Below are 20330 nucleotides of genomic sequence, written 5' to 3'. Positions count from 1 at the left end.
GGGGGGGGGGGGGGGGGGGGGGGGGGGGGGGGGAATGGAGGGAGGGTGGGGGGAGGGTGTAGGGAGGGAGGGTGGAGGCTGGAGGGGAGGCTGTGATGTTCAGAGAGAGAGGAGTGTCACGTCTCATAGACACAATATTAGGAGGAATTTTGGCAGAGGAGTGGAGACTGTAGGAATTCTAAGAGGTAAGCTGCCGGCTCCCCACATTACACTGTAATTACCCCTAGATGAACACACACACACACACACACACACACACACACACACACACACACACACACACACACACACACACACACACACACACACACACGAACGCACGCATACACATACACATACACACACACGCGCATTAACACACACCCACACGCATTAATATGCACACACACACACACACACACAAACACGAATACACAGACATTAACACTCACGCGCACACACACACACGCACATTAAAAGCAGACCCACATACACACACACACACACACACACACACACACACACACACACACACAATCACACACATACACATATACATACACAAACACATACACACACACACACACACACACACACACACACACACACACACACGCGCGTGCATTAACACGCATTGATCTACCGAACGGACACCAACGCGCGTCACACATTACTCCTTTGATGCAACCAAAACAACATCAACCGCAACTGCGTCTTTAAACAGCAAGTAGCACAAAGGACCAAAAATAGACCAGAGAGGTGCGGAGAGAGCAGCTCTCCTCGGGAAGAGGAGGCAGAAGGAGGGCGAGGAGGAAAGGGAGGAGGAGGAGGAGAGGGAGGTGGAGGAGGAGGATGCTGTGCACAGAGCGAGAACGGGGAAAAATGGCAGAGGTGGCCACAATTTGTCTCCAAGCGTTTATGTGCTTGTGTCGACAATGTCGGCTATCGCCCGGAACCCACCCAGGGTTGAGCTGACCTGAGGTTCCACATTCACATCTCTTTCATCCCACATTACAGTCAGCGTTCGCTGTTCTGTCCGCAGAGGCACAAACAACAGTTAAAGTACGAATACAAAGATGGCAGTGGAAGCTCAGCCCCCGCAGGAAGGAGGCGGTACTGCTCGGTTAAATATAAAAGGACCCACATCGTGTGATCCATCCCGTAATCTACTCCCCTACCGCCTTAAACAAGTGTCAACATCGTGGGTAAAACGTCAAAGGCCGAATCAATGTATCAACATACTACTGTGGGTTCTTCTCACCCGCACCCTCGCTCTACTCATCCCGACCACAGTAGGTCATGTGTTTTAACGAGGAAGCTCACCAATCTCGTCGGATGAGATATCCCCATACTTGATTGACATGTGTCAAACACGACAGCTAGCGGTCTATTTGTAGTCCTGCTCAGATCCCCCAGGAGCCAGAGGGGACGTCCCCCCATCTCCCCTCTCACTCCTCTCCGGTGTGGAGAACATTACTCTGCAAAAGTCTCCTCAACTCAAAGAACTACCAAAACACAGCAGCCACACAGACCTCTAGTGGGTCTAGAGTTCCATAGCCACTCCCACCCCTCTTACGCACTAATCGTATGTTGTACGTCCTTGCACTTAAAAATAGTACTTTTGTAGCGTCTTATCCTAGCTATCTTTGTTGTAGACGAGGAATGGGTTAAACTAGTGAGTGTTAGTGCTCGGCACTTGGTTCTGTGAACATTCTGACTGTGCCGTCAGCGATAGATTGTTGTTTCTCTTTCTTCTGACAAATGAACTTATTGTGAGTCGCTTTGGATTGAAGCGCCTGCCGAACACCCTAAATGTAAATGTAGTGGTCCAGAACCTGACTGCCCCCCCACAGACCTCTAGTGGTTCAGCCCGTCCCCAGGACGGGCTGAACCACTAGAGGTCTATGGGGCCCCCCCCTCCCCAAGGACGGGCCCCCAGCCCCACCGGGCCCTTACCGTTGCTGGACTTGAGGTCTCGGTGGATGACGGGCACGATGGTCTGGTTGTGCAGGTAGTTCATCCCCGTGGCGATCTGCACGGCCCAGTTGACCAGCACGCGGGGCGGCACCCTCTTGCCGGCCAGCGCCCGGTTCAGCCCGCCTCCCCGGGCGTACTCCATCACCAGGCAGAGGTTGGGCTCCTTCAGGCACACGCCGCGCAGCGAGATGATGTTGGGGTGGCGCAGCATCCAGAAGAGCCGGGCCTCCTGCCGCACGCTCTCGGCCGTGACGCTGATGTCCTCGTCGGGGTCCTGCCGCGCGGCCTTCACCGCCACCTCCTCCCCTCGCCACACCCCCTTGTACACCTTCCCGAAGCCCCCCGCGCCGATCACCTCCTCCAGCACCAGCTCCGAGAAGTCGATCTCCGAGGGGCGGTCCCCGGCCCCCACCGCGCCCGGCACCAGCCCCCCCCCCGGGGCGAGCTGGGGGTCCCGCCGCGTGACGTAGTTGCTGGGGAAGATGCCCACCTTGTCCCGGATCTTGCCCGTCCACCAGCCCTCGTCTCCGGACACCTTGGAGTCCTTGGAGAGCACCTCCAGCGGCTCGCCGCGCCGCAGCGTCAGCTCCTCGTCCGCCGCCGCCTCGTAGTCGAACACGGCCGTCCAGTAGGGGTTGGGCTGCGGACCCCCGCCCCCGGGGCAGGGCGGGGGGGGGGAGGAGGAGGAGCCGGCCGAGGTGGAGCTCCAGCTGCCGCCGTTCACCCCCTGCTGCGGGGCGGGGCCGGGCCGCATCAGGGGCGGCGGCGTGGGGGAGGACCACGGGTTGGAGGGGGGCCCGGGGGAGGCGAGGCAGAGGGGCGGGGGGGAGCAGCGGCCTCCACAGCTGGTGCAGGGCCCCGCGGCGCTGCAGGCCCTGCCCGGGGGGTCCATGGCGGCGGGGCGCGGTCTGGCGTCACGGCCCTGGCCTCTAGCGACTCACGCGGGGCCCATCGGGGGACCCGCGGGCTGCTCAGCGGTCCGTCCCGGGGGGTCAGAGCGCGGCCGGCCCCTCCACCGTCGGCGGCCCGTCCCGAGGAAGCAGTGTCGCCGCGGTAACCAGGGGTGAAAGGACGCAGGGCGTAGGGAACATGTACTCCCGGAGCGACGGGTCCAGGGGGAGGCTCCTCGCGTCGGACCCCTCGGCCCAGCGGAGCCGCGATCCGGCGGGTGTTCCCGGGGGACGGTCGGGCTGTTCCACCGAGGACAGATGGATGTGTGTTCTGACAGACAGCAGGCCTGGTTACCAGGAACCTGGGAGCCTATGTAAAACGTCCGGGCGGGGGGGCACTCAGTCGAGTTATGAATTCAAATTCAGAAACTGGATCTACTAAATGTAGTGTAGCCTAAAATGAGTAACAACGACTTATGGCTTCCATTTTAATCTTCATTTAGGCCTTACTCATCTTATTTCAATGTTGGTGGTAGACTATGAATCCTCCAACGCGTTGCGCTATATTTTGCCTATAAACAGAGAGCCATTAGCTTACGGTCAACTGTCATAAAGCGGTGATTCAATTATAACCTTGTAAGAACGTTTAAAAGCTGCACAAAGTAGGCAATCTATGCGCCTGGCAGTAGCCAATCAAAACCAGATCATCCAGCCGACTATTTAAAAAGCGGTCAATAAATAGTGAATAGAAAAAATACACCGTATCCTAGTCGGTTGACGTGTCTTTTCTCATACATAAGATTCAAGCGCACAACCCCTGTTTAGAGCAAGAGAAATAAAGAGACTGACCCTCTATTGTGATGTCGGGCTCATGAGTGCAGAAAGTGCCCTACATTCTGACAAGCCAGCAAAGACTAAATCCTACATGCATCGCCAAACATGAGCCAGTTCAACGACCTGACAGCCTGCACTGCCTTCACAAACAAGCCCTCGTCCACGTTCACATCTGAATTTACATGTGCACTACAAACATCGACTATATTATCCAGCGGCACCACATCCAGCACCGACTGAAGTCGCATCGCAACAAAGATAACCCTCCCTGGCCCTTAGCTTTGCGTTCCGCTCCGATCTACATCCTCAGCGTTCGGGACATCACTGAGCGAGTGCTCGGTTTGAAACCTCCGGATGAAGTCCTCTGTTCTGGGGAGAGTACATCGATGTCAGACTATATCTAATGTCATCCTTCACTCAAAGCCTCCAGAGCCGATTGGTTTCTGCTGCTCGATCGATGGCCCAGACCCACAGAGTTCATCCTCCATCGGGGATCCTCAGGCAGAACGACAGCAGGGAGACTGGGATGCTATCGACTGCCTCCTCATACTCCAGAAGGCGTGAACTATAATGTGGATGTATCTGATCCGTTTTGACGCGCTGGGCGGAATAAGGCCATCCGATCCTCTTCGTGACTTGTTTTCATAGGCTGTGTGTGTAAGACAGCGTTTATTACAATGTAGTAATACTAATCATAAACATGATCATACAAATAACAATCATAATAACAGCCCTAATAATTTATAATATAATAACAGGCCTAATAATAATATAATGAATGATAATAATACGATTAGGTCGGCCTATTAGGCAGGCTAGGAGGCTACTTCAGTCAACAAGCCTGGCTGAATAACGAGCAGGCTTTAGGTGGACGAGGTGACACTGGTTACTGTAACCTAACCTGGACTACGAAGACCTCCGACCACATCGTCGCATGGGCGTGGGGGTGGATGTGTTTACGAGGTGGCACCATCCGCGTCTGGGAACACGCTCCCGTCCAACCACTCCTCCAGGGTTCCTTGGTTCGTAATATAGGTCAGTCAGCTGGCGAGAGGGCTCTCGTCATGAAACATCCTTTCCCCCCCCAAAGACATTCCATGAAGCGAGCTGTCAGTCTGCAGGGTGACTCCGTATATCCAAATGTACCGGGGAAGCGTCCCAACACGCAGCTCAGCGGTCCCTGGGTCTCCGGTGTGCGGCCGCGGTGCTGGTCACGGGTCTCCGGTGTGCGCCTGTAACCCGGTGCGCACTGTGGACTGAGCGCTGGAGCGATGGGTGAACCGGAGGGAGCGACGACCTATTGGAACGGGACTCAGACAGTGTTGCCAGATTGGGCTGGATTTCCCTGATTACACTGGCTTCAGCGTGCTGTTGTCAAGGTTGCCAGATTTGGCGGGAAATCCCGCCCAATCTGGCAACACTGGACTCAGCGGTGCTGGAGGTGGTTGCTACGTTGCATTGTGGGTAATATAGTTTAATAGGGTTGTTCATTGACCTATATCATTTTGGCAGCTATTGCGTTATAAAACACTGTATGACGTGGAGACGGATAGCCTATCAAAGCGAACCCTCCTCTGACGTAGGCGTGCGATACACATCTTCTCACTCGTGACATGAGGGAATGGCAGGTGTCAGGATCAGACAAACATCCTGTAGGGCAGAAATAAAAAACTAAACAAAGATAATCCCTGTAGCAACCAGAGCTTTTCTTGATTAAGCTGAACAGGGTAACACTTTGGCGGTCAATAGGCTACTTGAGTAGATGTACTTTCAATGAAATAGATCCGGGTTGTTTCATAGTAAGTTATTACTGCCTTACTACCTAGAACCTTACACTTGTACATGTTCCTCTACTGTTATGTAAAATTAAAAAATGTGCACAATTTCAAAAATATAATCCATAAAGAAATAAGGGAGATGATAATAATAACATTAATCCACTCCCTGTATCTGATGCAATACTGCCCCCTGGTGACTGATCAACAGTACTGCCTTCATGGTTTCTATATAGCGTCTCCTCAAACTGAAGTGGAGGATAACCTGGATTCGTGTAATGAGATATTATCTTAAAATGCTTATGAACCAAGTTTTCAATGCGGGAAAATGTTGACACATCAAGTCACTTTCAAGCTTCACTACATGTGGTTGTACAAATAAAATGGTGTAGTGCAATTCATTTAAGCGTTGTTTAGAACTTTTTTTATCCTGTTCAGAATATAGGACTGTAATTCATGAACTTCATAAGAAAAACATGGAGGCCTCCTCTCGTTCGCCTCATAGCATAACTGGCAAACACAGGATTTCTTTATTTACACTGTCACATTAAGATGGACCAGATACTGCCAATATATAGACATAGCCAATGAGGAAGAATCAACCAGCAGCGTTAGAGAGGAGAGTTAGGCAGTTATCACAATTTTGTCAAAATATGACTAATACAATTACGCAATGAGGGTAACGAAGTGGGATTTCCGATCCCAATCATCCCCCATTTCTTTCCAAGTATATAGAAAGAATAACCCGACCAGCGGTCCAATAGAAACACATGTTGCATTATACAGGACTCCCACAGGGGGGCGCTGTCCACTCATGCTGTCCACTCATTCTGCCGCATCACCACCGATCTTCTGTCGCTGGCTGCAAACAGACCGTCTGGGTAGAACTGCAGCGGAGTACACATTTATTAAAGGCTACTACTGCAATCACAAAACACAGCTTACGACTGAATACAGCCTACGATAATTCATCCAATCACATACTCATCAATTTCGTTAGCACACGCATCCCGGAGGTGGAGCCGTCGGACCATTGAACAGCGCCCCCTGCGTTACTATCAGCCTGGTGCATCGAGCGTGGTCGCGCATGCGCAGTGAGCGTGTGAGCCGTGTTTCGTTTGAGCCGAAGCATTCCTGGCAGCGCAGCGGTAAGCAGGCGGCCACAGAGCGCTCCTTCAACGGACCCACTATTACCGAAACAGGATTTAAGTTCACGAAAACCAGAAAGCGTCGCCAGGTATGATATGTGTCCTGATGTTTTCCGTCCACAGTGGTGGTTTGTACCGCGGTGGGGTGTTAAACGATGTTGTAAACTAACGAGTCCGCTGGGCCAGCGAAGCGAACATCGTGAGGAGGCGAACGAACTTCAGTCAGCGCAGTCAACAGCCCGATACTACGGCCGGGTTTACCCCGAGATAGCGCTCCGAGAGAACGCATACTGCATGTATACTCCGTGTATGGGCCTTCCGTTCAGTAGTACACGTACATCACAGCCACCGGTCGTTGTATTAACGCATTTACAACCCAAAATCCCCAAGGCTTCCCGATCTTTAAGGAACGCGCACTGCGCAGGCGCCTTGCGCTCCGCAGCCTTCCGACGTGTAGTCTTTTTTTCACCTGAGCTAATCACGACTGGGAGGGCCTGACGACTCCATTAAACTACAAGTTCCAGACAATGGGAACATTGTCTTTTTAGTTGGGAGCTGCCCAGCTAGTTAGCGAGGACGAGCCTGGAATTTGAATAGTTGTGCTGCAGTCGGAAGTTGCCATGGAAAGGGTCTGTTCCCCTGGGCTGGGTCTGGCCGGACCCCACAACCCTCTCGTCCGTCCAGCGGGGATCTAGTGGGCACTTCAGAGGGGCACCAGTTGGTATCGGCTGACTCGAATAGAACTGGTTGTAATGGCTGTGGGATCAAAAGTCCATAGTGGCAGAATAGGTTTACAACCCACACAACCCCTGTAAACTCACCCTATGAGCAGAGCTGTTCTTTATGTTCAAGTCTCGGGCTTTACTTGTTGTTTTTCCCATGGAACTCGGTTCAAATCCCTCCGGAGTCAACATAAAAATATAGCCAACTACTGGCTGTATGTTGTCCATTTAGCCGGCATGTTAACGTGCCTGTTTGTGGGATTATTCTGTTATTTTGGTGTAACTTGTTGGTCAGATTTGTATCCTGCTGTAGTTGGCTCAGTAGAAGCGTCTTTTAAACGGCACTGCTGTCCGCCTTTAATGCATTAATGTTTACAGCATGTGTCCACTTGACAAGCACTAGTCAAGGAGCTTAGGAGATGATTCTCTGTCTGTAAATAGTGACTTAAATGATAATACAACTAATCCGCTGAAATGTTAATCATTTCCAACATTGTTAAATGGACGCATCAGTTTGTTGATATGAAGTAGATTTAGAGCTCGGATATTGCTTTTATAATCTCTTAGGGATCATGATTGAATATAACAATCTTTGATGTTTTCGTAACAAGGGGGTTAATCGCGGCTATCTGTAAACGATATGGTTGCAGTTATGTTGAAAAAAAAAAGCAATGTTGATGAAGATTTATTTTCATGTTTTTTCCTATGCAGTTTCAGTCTTCGGAGACTTTAAGTTTGCTAGATGTTCCCGGGTGCTGTGTGAGATGTTGCCTTGTGGTCAGCCTGCTTCCAGCCCAAGTTTAAATGTCTCCGCCCACAACCACAACACGCTTGGCAGCCTCGCGGCCGTTTGTAATTTTAGATCCAGAGTAACGGTTGTGGCCCGGGTTCCTCGCGATTCCTGGAGGTGTCTTGGTTAACTAAAAGGTTAATGGAAATAAGGATTTGGTTATCTCGCCCTCAAGGGAATGATCATGGCCATCGAGCCATATTCCCCCCCCCGTGGCTGCGTGTTGCTCGTTAGTAAAGCCTGATGGGTCATAGAGAGGGGACCGCACGCCCCGGGACAAGGCCACCATCTGCCTCATGTTAGCACAGTTCCTTTGGCTGGATGGAGTCCCTCAATATGCTGCTATTTTGTGGATTTTTCTAAACCCATCAACGTGTTTCATCCTCCACTAGTATATTCATCAGACTCATTAGCATGTCCAGGCATTCTGATGAGGGATTACGCTACTGTAATCCTGGATGTTGAGCGCACAGAATACAGGTACAGCTTGTATCGCAGCCCACCGCGAGGTGTTAGATGCAGCTTCCCTGTGATGGGGTCCTCTGTAATAAATCTCCTTTATGGATCCATCCTGGTCCTCCTGGGGAGGCCTGCCTGTGACAGTGAGGATGGCGGCAGTGTCGGTTCAAAGGTCCAGAAGGGGCGGGACTCCCTCGCTCTCTCTGCTCTGTGGACACTGTGGGTGGTAATAAACGACTGGCCTGGGGGCTCATCAATCAACCCACGGGGCATCTTCCTGTCCCGGCGAGGTCAAACCGGCCCGGGCGGTTGTTTACGGCTCTGTCAGCCTATCTAGGAAGAGAAGACGAATGGTAGTAACTCAAACATAACCAACAGGCCATCGGTGCTCTGATGGCGTCGGCCGCTGCTGACGTCTCTGTTTGTTTTGGTCCACCTTGTTGAAGATGAGGAGGATGGGGAGGAAGGGGTGATGAAAAGGAAGGGGAAGTGGGGGGCGGGGGGGGGGGGGGGGGGGGGGGGTACCCCAGTGTGTGGTGGCCCGGCCCGTTCTCCCCGTCCCTCCTGCGCTGGTTCTAGTCCCTGCTGGACGGCTCATTCCTGGGTCTGTTTGAGCGGGGTAAATATAGCCTGTTGGTTTTAGCTGGTGGGTAAACACACATGTGGAGGAGGCCTTTCCTCGCCACAGCTCGCCCTGGTCACCACGGGGGGACGGGGGGGCGGAAGGAGAGGTGCCCTGCCTCTGAGGGCCAGCCGCAGAGCCAGCACTTTAACTTTAGCACGGGGACTATTGGACCCAACGCAAAGCCTTTGACAGGCGCCTAGTGGATACACGCATGAGTGGCCTCTGGACTGCCCCATGGAGAAATACACATGGGGTGACTGACTCAGGCCTGGGTAGAGCTGTCTATTTCAAGATGTAAATGGAAGGCTGCGCCTCAGATCTTCTTATATACGACCTGATACCTGGCGTAGGGGCGGTTCCCGATGGCGGTTCAGTGTTCAGAGAGCTCCACCGTGCGGGCGAGATGAAGGGCCTACATCTGCAGGACGCCAGGGCGTCAGGGAAACCGAGTCAGATGGATTCCTCCCGCTGCTGAACTCTGAAGACTTTGTTAAAGCTAGAGGCGCACATTTCTTTTGTTTGGCAATAGTACGCCAGCATTAAAGACAGAGGAACAACAGAAATCCGTTGCATAAGGAAGGTGGAAAGGCAGAGTTCTGTGCCGCATATCATTCACTGAGTTGTTTACAATCAACGCTGGCAAGTCCCTGAAACGCTGCTTGATGACAAGGTCAGCAGAGACGTGACCAAATGTGGCAGGATTAGAGGCAGCCCTACTGATGGGGAACCTATGAAAGAGGTCTATCTCTGGCATCAACACGTATAATAAGAACATAACTCATATCTGTTCTACTGTCCCAGGGGCGGGGGGGGCTGTATACAGCCGCAGGTCTGCTGATGTTACGGTTTGTTTTTCTCATGTTCTGATTCAGAGGTCGACGGATGACAGCCCAGTGAATCACCTCGCTGATCTCCAGGGAAATGCTTTGTTCCGGCGAGAGAGGAGAAGCACTTGCACGCAACTGTCGTGTGTGTGTGTGTGTGTCGGGGCAGGTGCCATCTTGCTTCAATGTTGCTTCTCTTCTCCTGTGCTTCTGTTGGATCCGTATGATGTTGTCTGCCGGGCTGCGCCGAGAGGTTTCCTAAGGCTGAGAGTAAAGAGGGCGTAGCGGTCTACCGTGCTGTTGGTACACCTGCTTCTTGTCTGTCCTTAACCGAGACCGCACACAGGGGTCACGGCTAACAGGTGTGTGTGTGTGTGTGTGTGTGTGTGTGTGTGTGTGTGTGTGTGTGTGTGTGTGTGTGTGTGTGTGTGTGTGTGTGTGTGTGTGTGTGTGTGTGTGTGTGTGTGTGTGTGTGTTCCACACAATGGGCCCAGTCACACACCAGCAGTGCAGTTGTGTCCTGGAGAAAGGAAATCCTGGATGAAAGGATCAGGAAGCGGCTGATTGTGTGCGTCTTTATGGACAGCGGAGAAGTGCATTAGTCTGGGCGGCGCGCACGTGTGAGCTACTCCTGCACTGTCATGCCACTAAACCCATTTGTCAGTTCTACACGATCGATTTGAAGTGCATGGCATGGTTGGTTTACCAGAAACCGGTGTTAAGTGGAACTGATCTCTCCCAGAGGATTTCAGCAGAACGCACACGCACACACACACACACACACACACACACACACACACACACACACACACACCCCTTTTATCTAACTCTAGTTGGCCATAGTTTAAATAGTTGTCAGCACACGTCTCTCTGTGTGAGGTTCATGTTGATCAGAAGATGGATTAGAACACTGTGGCCGTACAGTACACCAGTGGAACTAATGGAGTGAGGGGGACACAGGGCTCCTGATGGCTCTGGCTGATATCTCTCTGAGAATACACGGCCACGTCCGGCTCCCATCACCAGCCCATCGGTTCGTCTGAGATCGCCCGTTGTGATTGGTCTATTGCTCTATTAAGTATGGATAGCCTGCCAAGCAAGGCCCCGCCCTCCTTACCTGCGACGGTTTGGATCAAAGAAGTGCAATGAAGACGACAGAGGGAGGGTAGACTGGGGACCCCGTGTTCTAGCAGACCTGGTGGGCGGCGGATCCACACAATAGACCCGGTGGACCCAGGGCAGAGTGTCGGCCGTCCACGGGCCTCTCTTGAGACGTGTGGATCAGGTCTCCATCGTTGGTCTCCCCTCCTCTCGGGAGTGGGAGCTGGGGTGAGTGCCCTTAGAAACCTGTCCTCTTTTGAAAGAGTTTTGAAAGAACTTATACTTTAATAACTCACTTTTATTTTACTTTACAAACTTTTTCACAATAGGCAAGACATGACCAGACGCATTAGCAGGATTGAAATTAGTTTGTAGTATTTACACACACACACACACACACACACACACACACACACACACACACACACACACACACACACACACACACACACACACACACACACACACACACACAGAGTATAACAACCCGCTGGGCCGAATGAGGAAGTAGCAGAAGTCCACGTGTTGACTCATGGGTCTTATCAGGGCCCCGCCCAGGCCGCGTCCATACAGGCCAGTCTTTGTACCTCCTGCCGTTGGGTCTCGTTGACGCCCCCTCCTTACACCCCATCTGCCTTTCATTCAGAGACGGACGGCCGGCTCCTTGCTCACCGGGTCGACGTGCTCGGCCGGACAGGACGGTGGTCTGCGCTGGGACGGATGTGGTGGCCGTACGGAGATGAGTGTTGCTATGAGTCAGACCCCTGGTATGAGCCCCCCCTCTACGTAGGCACGAGTCACGCAGAGAGCATGACAGCCGTCGTCCAGCAGGCCTCTAGTACCAAGCACTAGGCCAGTGAACCCGTTGCTCGCTCTGAAGTTATGTGAGCTGTCGGCTCATCTGCTTCCACACAAATAGTTGATACCCTCTCAACATCTGCTTGTAATGTTATTGCACGGGTGAACATCAACGCATCGCTCTGCTACACGCCGTTTGCTCATGGCTATGAATCATCAGACGGATGTGAGACCTTAGATGAATAATAGATCATCGAATATCTAATTCCAAGGTCAGCAGCACTCCTGCGACTCCGTTATGCATATCAGCGGCCCCTGCAGGGCCCAGACCCTCAGGTTGAGGACCACAGCACCACAGAGCAAAAACACTCTGCATTTTAAAATGAAGAAACATGCACGCACGCACACGGCTTTCTGTGGGCTGTGGATGTTTTGGTTCCCATATTTCCTTTGTTGGTTCAGTGGTACTTAATAACGTTCCGCTGTAGAGCAGCGCCCAGCTGTTGCTGCTTGGAGCCGCTGTCTGTGTGAAGGGTGTGACTCTGGTTCGTCTGAGGAGGAAGGGGAGGAGGTTTCAATGGCTGTTTGTCCGGTAAAGCTATGTCCACACACTCCATTGCTCTCTCTCTCTCTCTCTCTCTCTCTCTCTTTCTCTCTCTCTCTCTCTCTCTCCCCCCCTCCCTCCCTCCCTTCAGTTCCTCTCTCGTGTTCAGGGAGGATGCAGGAATGAGTGGATCACGGCGTCGGCGTCTCCTCCTCCCTTGCCTGACTAAACCACGCTCACCCTGGGCTCTGACTGTTCCCCGCGCTGCGCGGACGCATTGTTCTGATGCTAATGGAGCGGAGCGTGCGTTCCACAAACGCCATTTGGAGCTTTGCTCAACTGTATCAGAACGTGCCTTCATCTCCCTCAGCGCGGCACACTCAGATCGGTGCCAAGATGGTGGCATTTCAGACGGTCGTGTCCCCTCGGTTCAGCGGGGTCCGCACACGTGAACAAAGCAATGTCGCGCTAATGTGTGTCTGTGGTTCCTACGGTCGTATCGTGGAGATAAAAGCAGGCCGTGCTGTTTTATCAGCCTGCCATGAGTCTGCCTTCCATGTGCAACCGTTTTGCCGTTGAGTCGTTTGAAAACCGTCCGTAACCCGTGCAGTCTGTCTGCAATGTGGCTGCACGGGCCTGGTTTGGATGTGCATGAAGAAACATCTGCTTACGCTTCTACATTTGATGAAAACGGGAGTTTCTTCCTAGAGTTGATTGTGTGCATGTTTGTCTGTGATATTATCTCTTAACCAGTAACAGATCAGCATCTGCCTCTTGGTAATACTCGGAGAGAGAAGGAAGGAATCTGCGTTGTGTGTTTGTTATGATTGTAACAGCGTTGCGTGGCATTGTGGCGGATTAGCAGACCTAACGAGCCGATCCCGGAGATGAAAGGACGTGGAAGGTACCTGGCAACTGGAGGAAGGAGAAGGAGAGTGTGGGGAGGCAAGTTGAGGCAAGACCTCCTGTTCCACACAGGGGGGCCGTCCTATCCTTTACCTCCCCCCCTGCCTCCCCCCCTCTCGCAGTGTCTCGTCCAACCTTTTCCCGCCTGGTTTTCCCCATGACCTCGGCAGGGAGATAAGCAGACAGTGGGGTTCAGTGGGTTCAGTGTGGGGGGGGGGGGGGGGGACTCAGCCCACCTGCTGGATGATAGCGACCAGGGAGAGAGATTAGGTGGTGTGTGAACCTGGCCGAGCTCCCCGGAGACGGCGCAGCCGGAGAGAGGGAGAGGGTGTGTGGATCCTGGGAGGAAACGGCCAATCTGTTGTCCCCCTGCCCTTGGGGAGGGGGGGGGGGGGGGGGGGGGGGGGGGGGAGGGAGAGAGGGCTGCATGCTGTTGATTCACCGTGTCTCCTCACTGCGTGGCGAAGGTGAGGGGGAGGAGCCTAGGGGAAGGACACAACGGGAGACGGCACCCAGACAGGGTAGGTATTGTCCCCGACTGCAAAGGCCAGGTGGCCCGCGTGTAAACAATGAAGGTCGGCGCTATCGCTCCACCTCTACTGGGAACTCCTACAGGCAGGCAGTAGCGAAGGGCGTGGCAAGCCGTCCACCCCCCCCCCCCCCCCCCTGCAGCCTGTGAACCACAGACAGCGCCCCCTATGGCCCAGTACGCTACAGACACGTGTACACAGATACACACACACGCCCTGGCCTTAGTAACGCCGTTCGCCAGTCCAGGTAGGTCTCGATTCGTTCTGACCTGTTACGGACTCTAATCGTCCTGATGAAGGAGGAAAGGGACGTGCATAACGACATGAGTCGTGTTGCCCTGCCATGCCACCCAGGGTGGGAATGTTGCCCCTACATTAAAGATGGCGCTGAGGTTTCCCCTGACTGAGGCCGGTCTTTGTAGCTCTACGCTCTGATTGATTGGCTCTGGTTTCCTGCCAAACATAAACACATACTGCGTGTTGGACCTCTACCCACAGAGACATCCCAGCAGGCGTATTGGGGTGGTCTGCAGCCGGGCGATGGTGAAGGAAGCACCATTATGCACGGAGGACTGCTGAACACTGCTGTTGGCTCAGCGGGAAGACCACTGGTTACAGAGCTCTGATCCCCCTTGACCCTTAACCCCTCCTGTGATTAATGCGGCAGCCTCAACACTAACGAGCACACGTGTGGCACCGCCCCTCCCTCTAGATTAGATCCACATGCCCGTTTAGAGGCTGTGGTTTCACGTGGGCTGACCTCAGGAATCTGAAGGCATGTGTTACGGGAGCTCTGTTTGGGTACTGCTGTGTATATATTTAAACCACCCGAATATTAAATTAACTTGAAAAATGTGCCGGTGAAGGAGAAGGCATACGCGCAGACACACGCATAGTGCCTCCTCTGCATTGATGAAGCCACACCTAGATTATGTGCTCTGGGCGAGACAAGCCCTCCTTTATTAAGCCCTCTGAATAGACCGACCATTCACCTGTGTGTGTGTGTGTGTGTGTGTGTGTGTGTGTGTGTGTGTGTGTGTGTGTGTGTGTGTGTGTGTGTGTGTGTGTGTGTGTGTGTGTGTGTGTGTGTGTGTGTGTGTGTGTGTGTGTGTGAGCGTTCAGTGTGCCCTGTGAAGCTGTGTCGGGTCTTAACGAAGGTGCTTGAGATGTTCCTGGCCCGGACCGTCTCCGTGTGTACGATGTGTGTGTAGGCCCGCCGTGTGGCTCCGTTTCAATAGCCCCACTATGCTGTGTTTGCTCTGTCTGGCTTAAGTCAGGCAAATAGACCGACTCTCATCTCCAAGGGGCCCGGGGAACTCCTACACCCTGGAGCCAAGCCTCATCCCCCAGTATCACCATTACACCACAGCCTGCTGTGTGTGTGTGTGTGTGTGTGTGTGTGTGTGTGTGTGGTTCACTGCAGTACACGCGTTCCTGCCAACGAGCCCACCCGAGCCCACCGGGGGTGAGGTTTGAGCGGGGAGGCAGAGGGTCTGCAGAAGGGTCCTCCCGTTCAAACAGTCCCGTCGACTACATACACATGCTGCCGTCCCGCCGCATGCGTGTCCCAGTTAATCCCTGTTCCCCCCCGCCCCCCCAGGTCTGTGGCGGGGCGGGGGGGAGCAGCTCCCCTCGACTGGAGGAGGGGGGGGGGGGTGCAGAGCCATTATGTGCCCGGCGTGTGTTTCAGCCCACTTACCACACAGTCCCGGGGCCCCTTGCCAAAGCCCCGAGCCACGTTGGGTTAATCCCCCCCCCCCCCGGTCTGCGGCGCTGTGCTGATCTCTCGTCTCGCCGCCCGCTGCACCGCGGCGTCTTTATGGGTCAGGTTGTAAAAGGGGCGTGTTTGTTTGAGAGAGCTGGTAATGAAGTCCGCCAGGGTATTGTGTCCACCGTTGGGGGGGCTGTGAGGTAGGGTCAGGGGCCTCAGAGTTGGCTCTGTGCGTGTGTGTGTGTGACAGCCAGGGTGTGTGCGTGCTCCGTGCTGCTGAGTTGCCAGGCAGCCCCCCCCCCCCCCAGGTAAACAAACAGTGAAGTAGCACTGATGTGGGTGGAAGGGAGCCTCCCTGTGTGATCACACAGCATTCACAGCCAGGCAGGCGTGTTTATTTACCCCCGTTCCCTGCCCCTCTGGCTCCCACCTTGCCCCCCCCCCTCTCTCTCTCTCTCTCTCTCTCTCTCTCTCTCTCTCTCTCTCTCTCTCTCTCTCTCTCTCTCTCTCTCTCTCTCTCTCTCTCTCTCTCTCTCTCTCTCTCTCTCTCTCTCTCTCTCTCTCTCTCTCTCTCTCTCTCTTTCCCCCCCCCCCTCTCCCTGTATTCTCCACTCCGCCCAGTTCAGTTAATAACAATGGGTTCGTAACGCCAAGTTCCACGCATTCTTTGTGTGCAGCAGGCCCCTCGGTGTGCAGCAGGCCCGTCAGTGTGCAGCAGGCCCCTCAGTGTGCCGGCCCCTCAGTGTGCGTGGATGGGCACCACAGAGGCACCCAGGGCAGCACGGAGGAACACGGGGTCGTAAACAAGCCCACAACACACAGGGCCGCTCCTCACAGGCCGCTGTGTGCCGTGTGTGCTCGTCCACAAACGGGGCCCTTCACGGCCCCCGACGGAGCTGGTCCCGTTGTGGGGGGCTTCACTGAGCTCTGCAGCAGCCCTGCTCTGGAGCGCAGAGCTCGCGGAGGCAGGGACATGTGAGGGCACACCCTACGGCGGGGCAGAGCGGCAGAGGCGCTGTCACTCTACGTTTGTGTCTGGCTCAGGCTGCCAGCAACCCCCCCAAGGCCCAGCTCAACCCCTCCCCGTCCCCAGAGTCACAGCCGAATCCGGGTCAGCCCTGCCTCGCCTCTTCCTCCTCCTCCTCCTCCTCCTCCTCCCCCTCCTCCTCCTCCTCACTGCTCCTCCTCTTACCCTCAGTGTTTAATGTATCCTGTCTTGTCTTCCTGTGACCTCCTCACTCAGCTGGTTTCTGGTTCCATTCTCTGGTCTCTCTTTGCTCACTTTCACCTCCTCCTTCTCTAACAGCCATTCTCTATTCTCCCTACTCTCCCTATTCTCTCTGCTGCTCATCCCCTGTGATTCGCCATTGAAAAGTGTGTGTGTGTGTGTGTGTGTGTGTGTGACGTGTGTGTGTGTGTGTCCGTCTCTTCACTGCACTGCACAAGGGCCCACAGAGTAGAGTGTAAACCAACTTGACATTCTAGGAGCGAGTTTCTGCTGGAAAGCGAAAGCAGCAGACAATGCCAACGAGAGGAGGCTGGTAACGCGAGCTGAGGGCGATTGTCCTGCCTTTGTGCGTCAGCGTGAGCCTGCTTAGTCACGGCATCAGGGGCTCAGAATACGGAGCAGGAAGTACACTTAGGACTGGGGTAGGGCTGGAACAAACAACACTGTCCTTAACATCGTCCCAGACGCTTTTCATATCGCGCTGTGGGAGACGACACTCTGTGTCAAACTACTTCAGTCTTTCTTGGTGTCAAATCTTAAATGCGTTATCCATATTTTCCTGATAGAATAATGTTGACTTTTCCTCCATGAGGCTAGACTGGGTATCGCCCGCACATTCTGCCGGCGATTTGAATTTGCCCTGCAGGAGGGTCTTGAGAGGAGCAATACAATTCTTGCTCCTTCCACGCTTTTGCGGGAGCCAATCACCAAGCTGGCTTTTCCCCCTGGCAGCCAAATCGTACAGCGTCATTTGAACTAGGCCCGTTGATCACGCCTCTTGTGCTGAAGAAAATGACAGCAGCTTCCCCAGACCAACGTGCAACCTACGATTGAGCCTGGTCTGGTAATAGCCAGGCTACCATGAGGCTGGACTTTCAGCCATTCTTTGGGAGGCTGGCCTGCAGCATGAGGGGGACTTCACGCTGTCTGTCAGAGACGGCCGGCCCACCGGGCTGTGAGATGGGCCCCGGCCCTCCAGCAGATGGCTGGGTGCAGGGCCCGGGACCATCTGGGCTCCTGAGTCCTGACCGTGGCCCTCCATGGCCCCCACCTGGGGCCTGGAGCTCAGCCCTCCTCTGAACCGCCGCAGGGAGCAGAGAGCAGCTCGTGGGTTGTGTCATTGCGGTCCGGTTCCTGTATTGAGACATCGTGGTCAGAGGGTTTGTCCGTGCGTCTGAACGGATGAGCTGGCTTTCCTCAGAGCCGATGCCCTGAGCCCTTTCTCGGCCGAGGAATGTGGAACTGGTCAGTTTGTGGTTACCTTACACGCTAACGCGGTGACTCAGACACTGAAGTGGTCTGAGCTGCTGGAGGCCAAGGTGATGTGGTGGAGGCTGAGACCGGGCCAGCCCACAGCCAATATTTGTTTTTCGTCAAAGGCCTGACCGCTGCAAGGAGAACAACAGTTAGGTGTGTGTGTGTGTGTGTGTGTGTGTGTGTGTGTGTGTGTGTGTGTGTGTGTGTGTGTGTGTGTGTGTGTGTGTGTGTGTGTGTGTGTGTGTGTGTGTGTGTGCGCGCGCACCTGTTCCCAGCGTTCCTCAGGTCAGTGTTTATAAAGCCATCAGGCTCTGTGGCTGAGGCAGAGCATCTTAGGGTAGCGTGTTCGAGCCTCGCGAGCCAACGCTGTGGCTGTAGCCCCTTCCCTGTGAGATACGGTCAGCAAACAGCTTGGACCTGTGCACCCACCCAGTGAGACCTCCCTCTCCCCTCTCCCCTTCCCTGTGCCACGTCCATCTGGGTCAAAGAGGGGGAGAGAGGGAGACGGAGAGAGGGGGAGGAGGTGTGAACAGAATTGCAGACAGTCTAAGAGCAGTGAGGATCGAAGCAGAGAGGAGGTGAAACAACAGTGAGTATTAGTCATCAGAGCAAAGGAGTGGCTGGTGTGGCACACACACAGACACACAGACACACAGACAGACACACAGACACACAGACAGACAGACAGACAGACAGACAGACAGAGACACACACACACACACAGGGCCTGCAGAAACGCTTTAGCGTGGAGGTGGTGACCCACTCCACGTCCCATCTTGTAATCGACGTCGGTTCCAAACGGTCCGGTAATGAAACACCTCCCCCCACACAGTCACCTGCACACAAAGGGTTCCCGTGTGCCCACGTCCCCCCCTGCCCGCCCATTAATCAATCAATCAAACAATCAATCAGCCGTCCACTTTAAAGGCCTTCCGCTCAAACCCTCCGCTCCCTGGCGTTGCCGTGGCGCCCGCAGGTTAGCATCATTCAAACCGTGGAGGTGGACGGTGGACGGTGTCTATGTTTGGTGTTATTGTTCAGCAGGTGAGCGCGGAGCCGGCACGGTGGAACCCGATTGGCTGGTTCCCTGGCTCTGCCGACGCGGTGGAGTTGTATTTCCTGTTCTGCCGGGACCTCCAGCAGCAGGCAGCTTTGTGTTGGACCAGCAGGAGCTTGTTTACATGACACGCCGCCTCAACTGAGACACACAAACACACGCACACGCATCCAAGTGTCCTTGGACCTGGTTGACGTTTCATGTTGTCAGTTTCAGAAGCTTTTCTTCGACGGTTTTGACAATTTGGGCAAATTGTGTTTAACTTCAATAGCTGTGAAGCCGATTTAATGTCAAGACAACCAGTCATTCATGTTCAATACAATGGCCGGTGAACACATTGGGAATAGTAACATTGGTGTTAACCTCCTGCATTCTTTGCTCCTGTGCTGTGCCCTATCTCTGCATCTATCCATCTCTCTCACCTCGAATGGCGCCGGTCTGTATTCCACTGCTTTGCTCAGCCCTTGCATTTACTAAAAAATTAAACCCTTCAATTGTAAAATGCCTCAACTCCACCCCCGTGCAGAGGAAACAATCCAACCCCTTATCTCCCTGGATTTAATTCAATTGCCAGCCACAGAGGGCATTAGGCCGCTTTGTACCGTGCAGCCAGCCAACATAAACTCTCTCTGGCCTGATGGGATTGATCCAGAGTTCCTCGGTAGCCAGTCACACTGGCCCCGGCGTGGCTGGCTACCCAGCTAACACCGTACGCGCACAGCCTCATGTCTGGGATACCTGAGGTCCTAGTGGAAGGATGAGAGCCTGAAGGTTGCTCCCTAGGCTAGCTGTAGCTCCGAAGGTTAGTTGTAGCGCCCTAGGGTAGCTGTAGCGCCCTAGGGTAGCTGTAGCTCCGTAGGCCAGCTAAGCGCCCTAGGGTAGCTGTAGCTCCGTAGGCCAGCTGTAGCTCCGTGGGCTAGCTGTAGCTCCGTGGGCTAGCTGTAGCTCCGTGGGCTAGCCGTAGCTCCGTGGGCTAGCTGTAGCGCCCTAGGGTAGCTGTAGCGCCCTAGGCTAGCTCTAGCTCCGTGGGCTAGCTGTAGCTCCGTGGGCTAGCTGTAGCTCCGTGGGCTAGCTGTAGCGCCCTAGGCCAGCTGTAGCGCCCTAGGCTAGCTGTAGCGCCCTAGGCTAGCTCTAGCTCCGTGGGCTAGCTGTAGCTCCGTGGGCTAGCTGTAGCT

At 54.1% G+C, this 20330-nt stretch overlaps 2 protein-coding genes across 3 annotated transcripts in view; one reads left to right on the top strand and one right to left on the bottom strand.

The window, feature by feature from the left end:
• Window positions 1–1873: 1873 nt before the first annotated feature.
• map3k10 (mitogen-activated protein kinase kinase kinase 10) lies at window positions 1874–4983 on the bottom strand. The gene is made up of 2 exons (XM_030380807.1): window positions 4582–4983; window positions 1874–4329 (listed from the first exon to the last, which is right to left on the bottom strand). The coding sequence occupies exon 2, from the start codon at window positions 2846–2848 to the stop codon at window positions 1874–1876; it is 975 nt and encodes a 324-aa protein (XP_030236667.1). The 5' UTR covers window positions 2849–4329; window positions 4582–4983.
• A 1570-nt stretch (window positions 4984–6553) lies between these two features.
• Window positions 6554–20330, top strand: part of sipa1l3 (signal-induced proliferation-associated 1 like 3) — a 65041-nt gene continuing 51264 nt past the window's right edge. For both annotated transcript variants that reach the window (XM_030380840.1, XM_030380839.1), the window contains exon 1: window positions 6554–6692. The gene's annotated coding sequence lies outside the window, so the exon portion shown is untranslated. The remainder of the gene's footprint in view (window positions 6693–20330) is intronic.

Source organism: Gadus morhua, chromosome 16 (assembly GCF_902167405.1).
Source record: "Gadus morhua chromosome 16, gadMor3.0, whole genome shotgun sequence".
Classification (NCBI taxonomy): domain Eukaryota; kingdom Metazoa; phylum Chordata; class Actinopteri; order Gadiformes; family Gadidae; genus Gadus; species Gadus morhua.
Note: the sequence above shows the minus strand (reverse complement) of the source record. Positions and strands in the feature narration are given on the sequence as shown.

Coding starts and splice junctions, on each gene's coding strand:
- map3k10 (XM_030380807.1), bottom strand. CDS start 2,848: ATGGACCCCCCGGGCAGGGCCTGCAGCGCCGCGGGGCCCTGCACCAGC.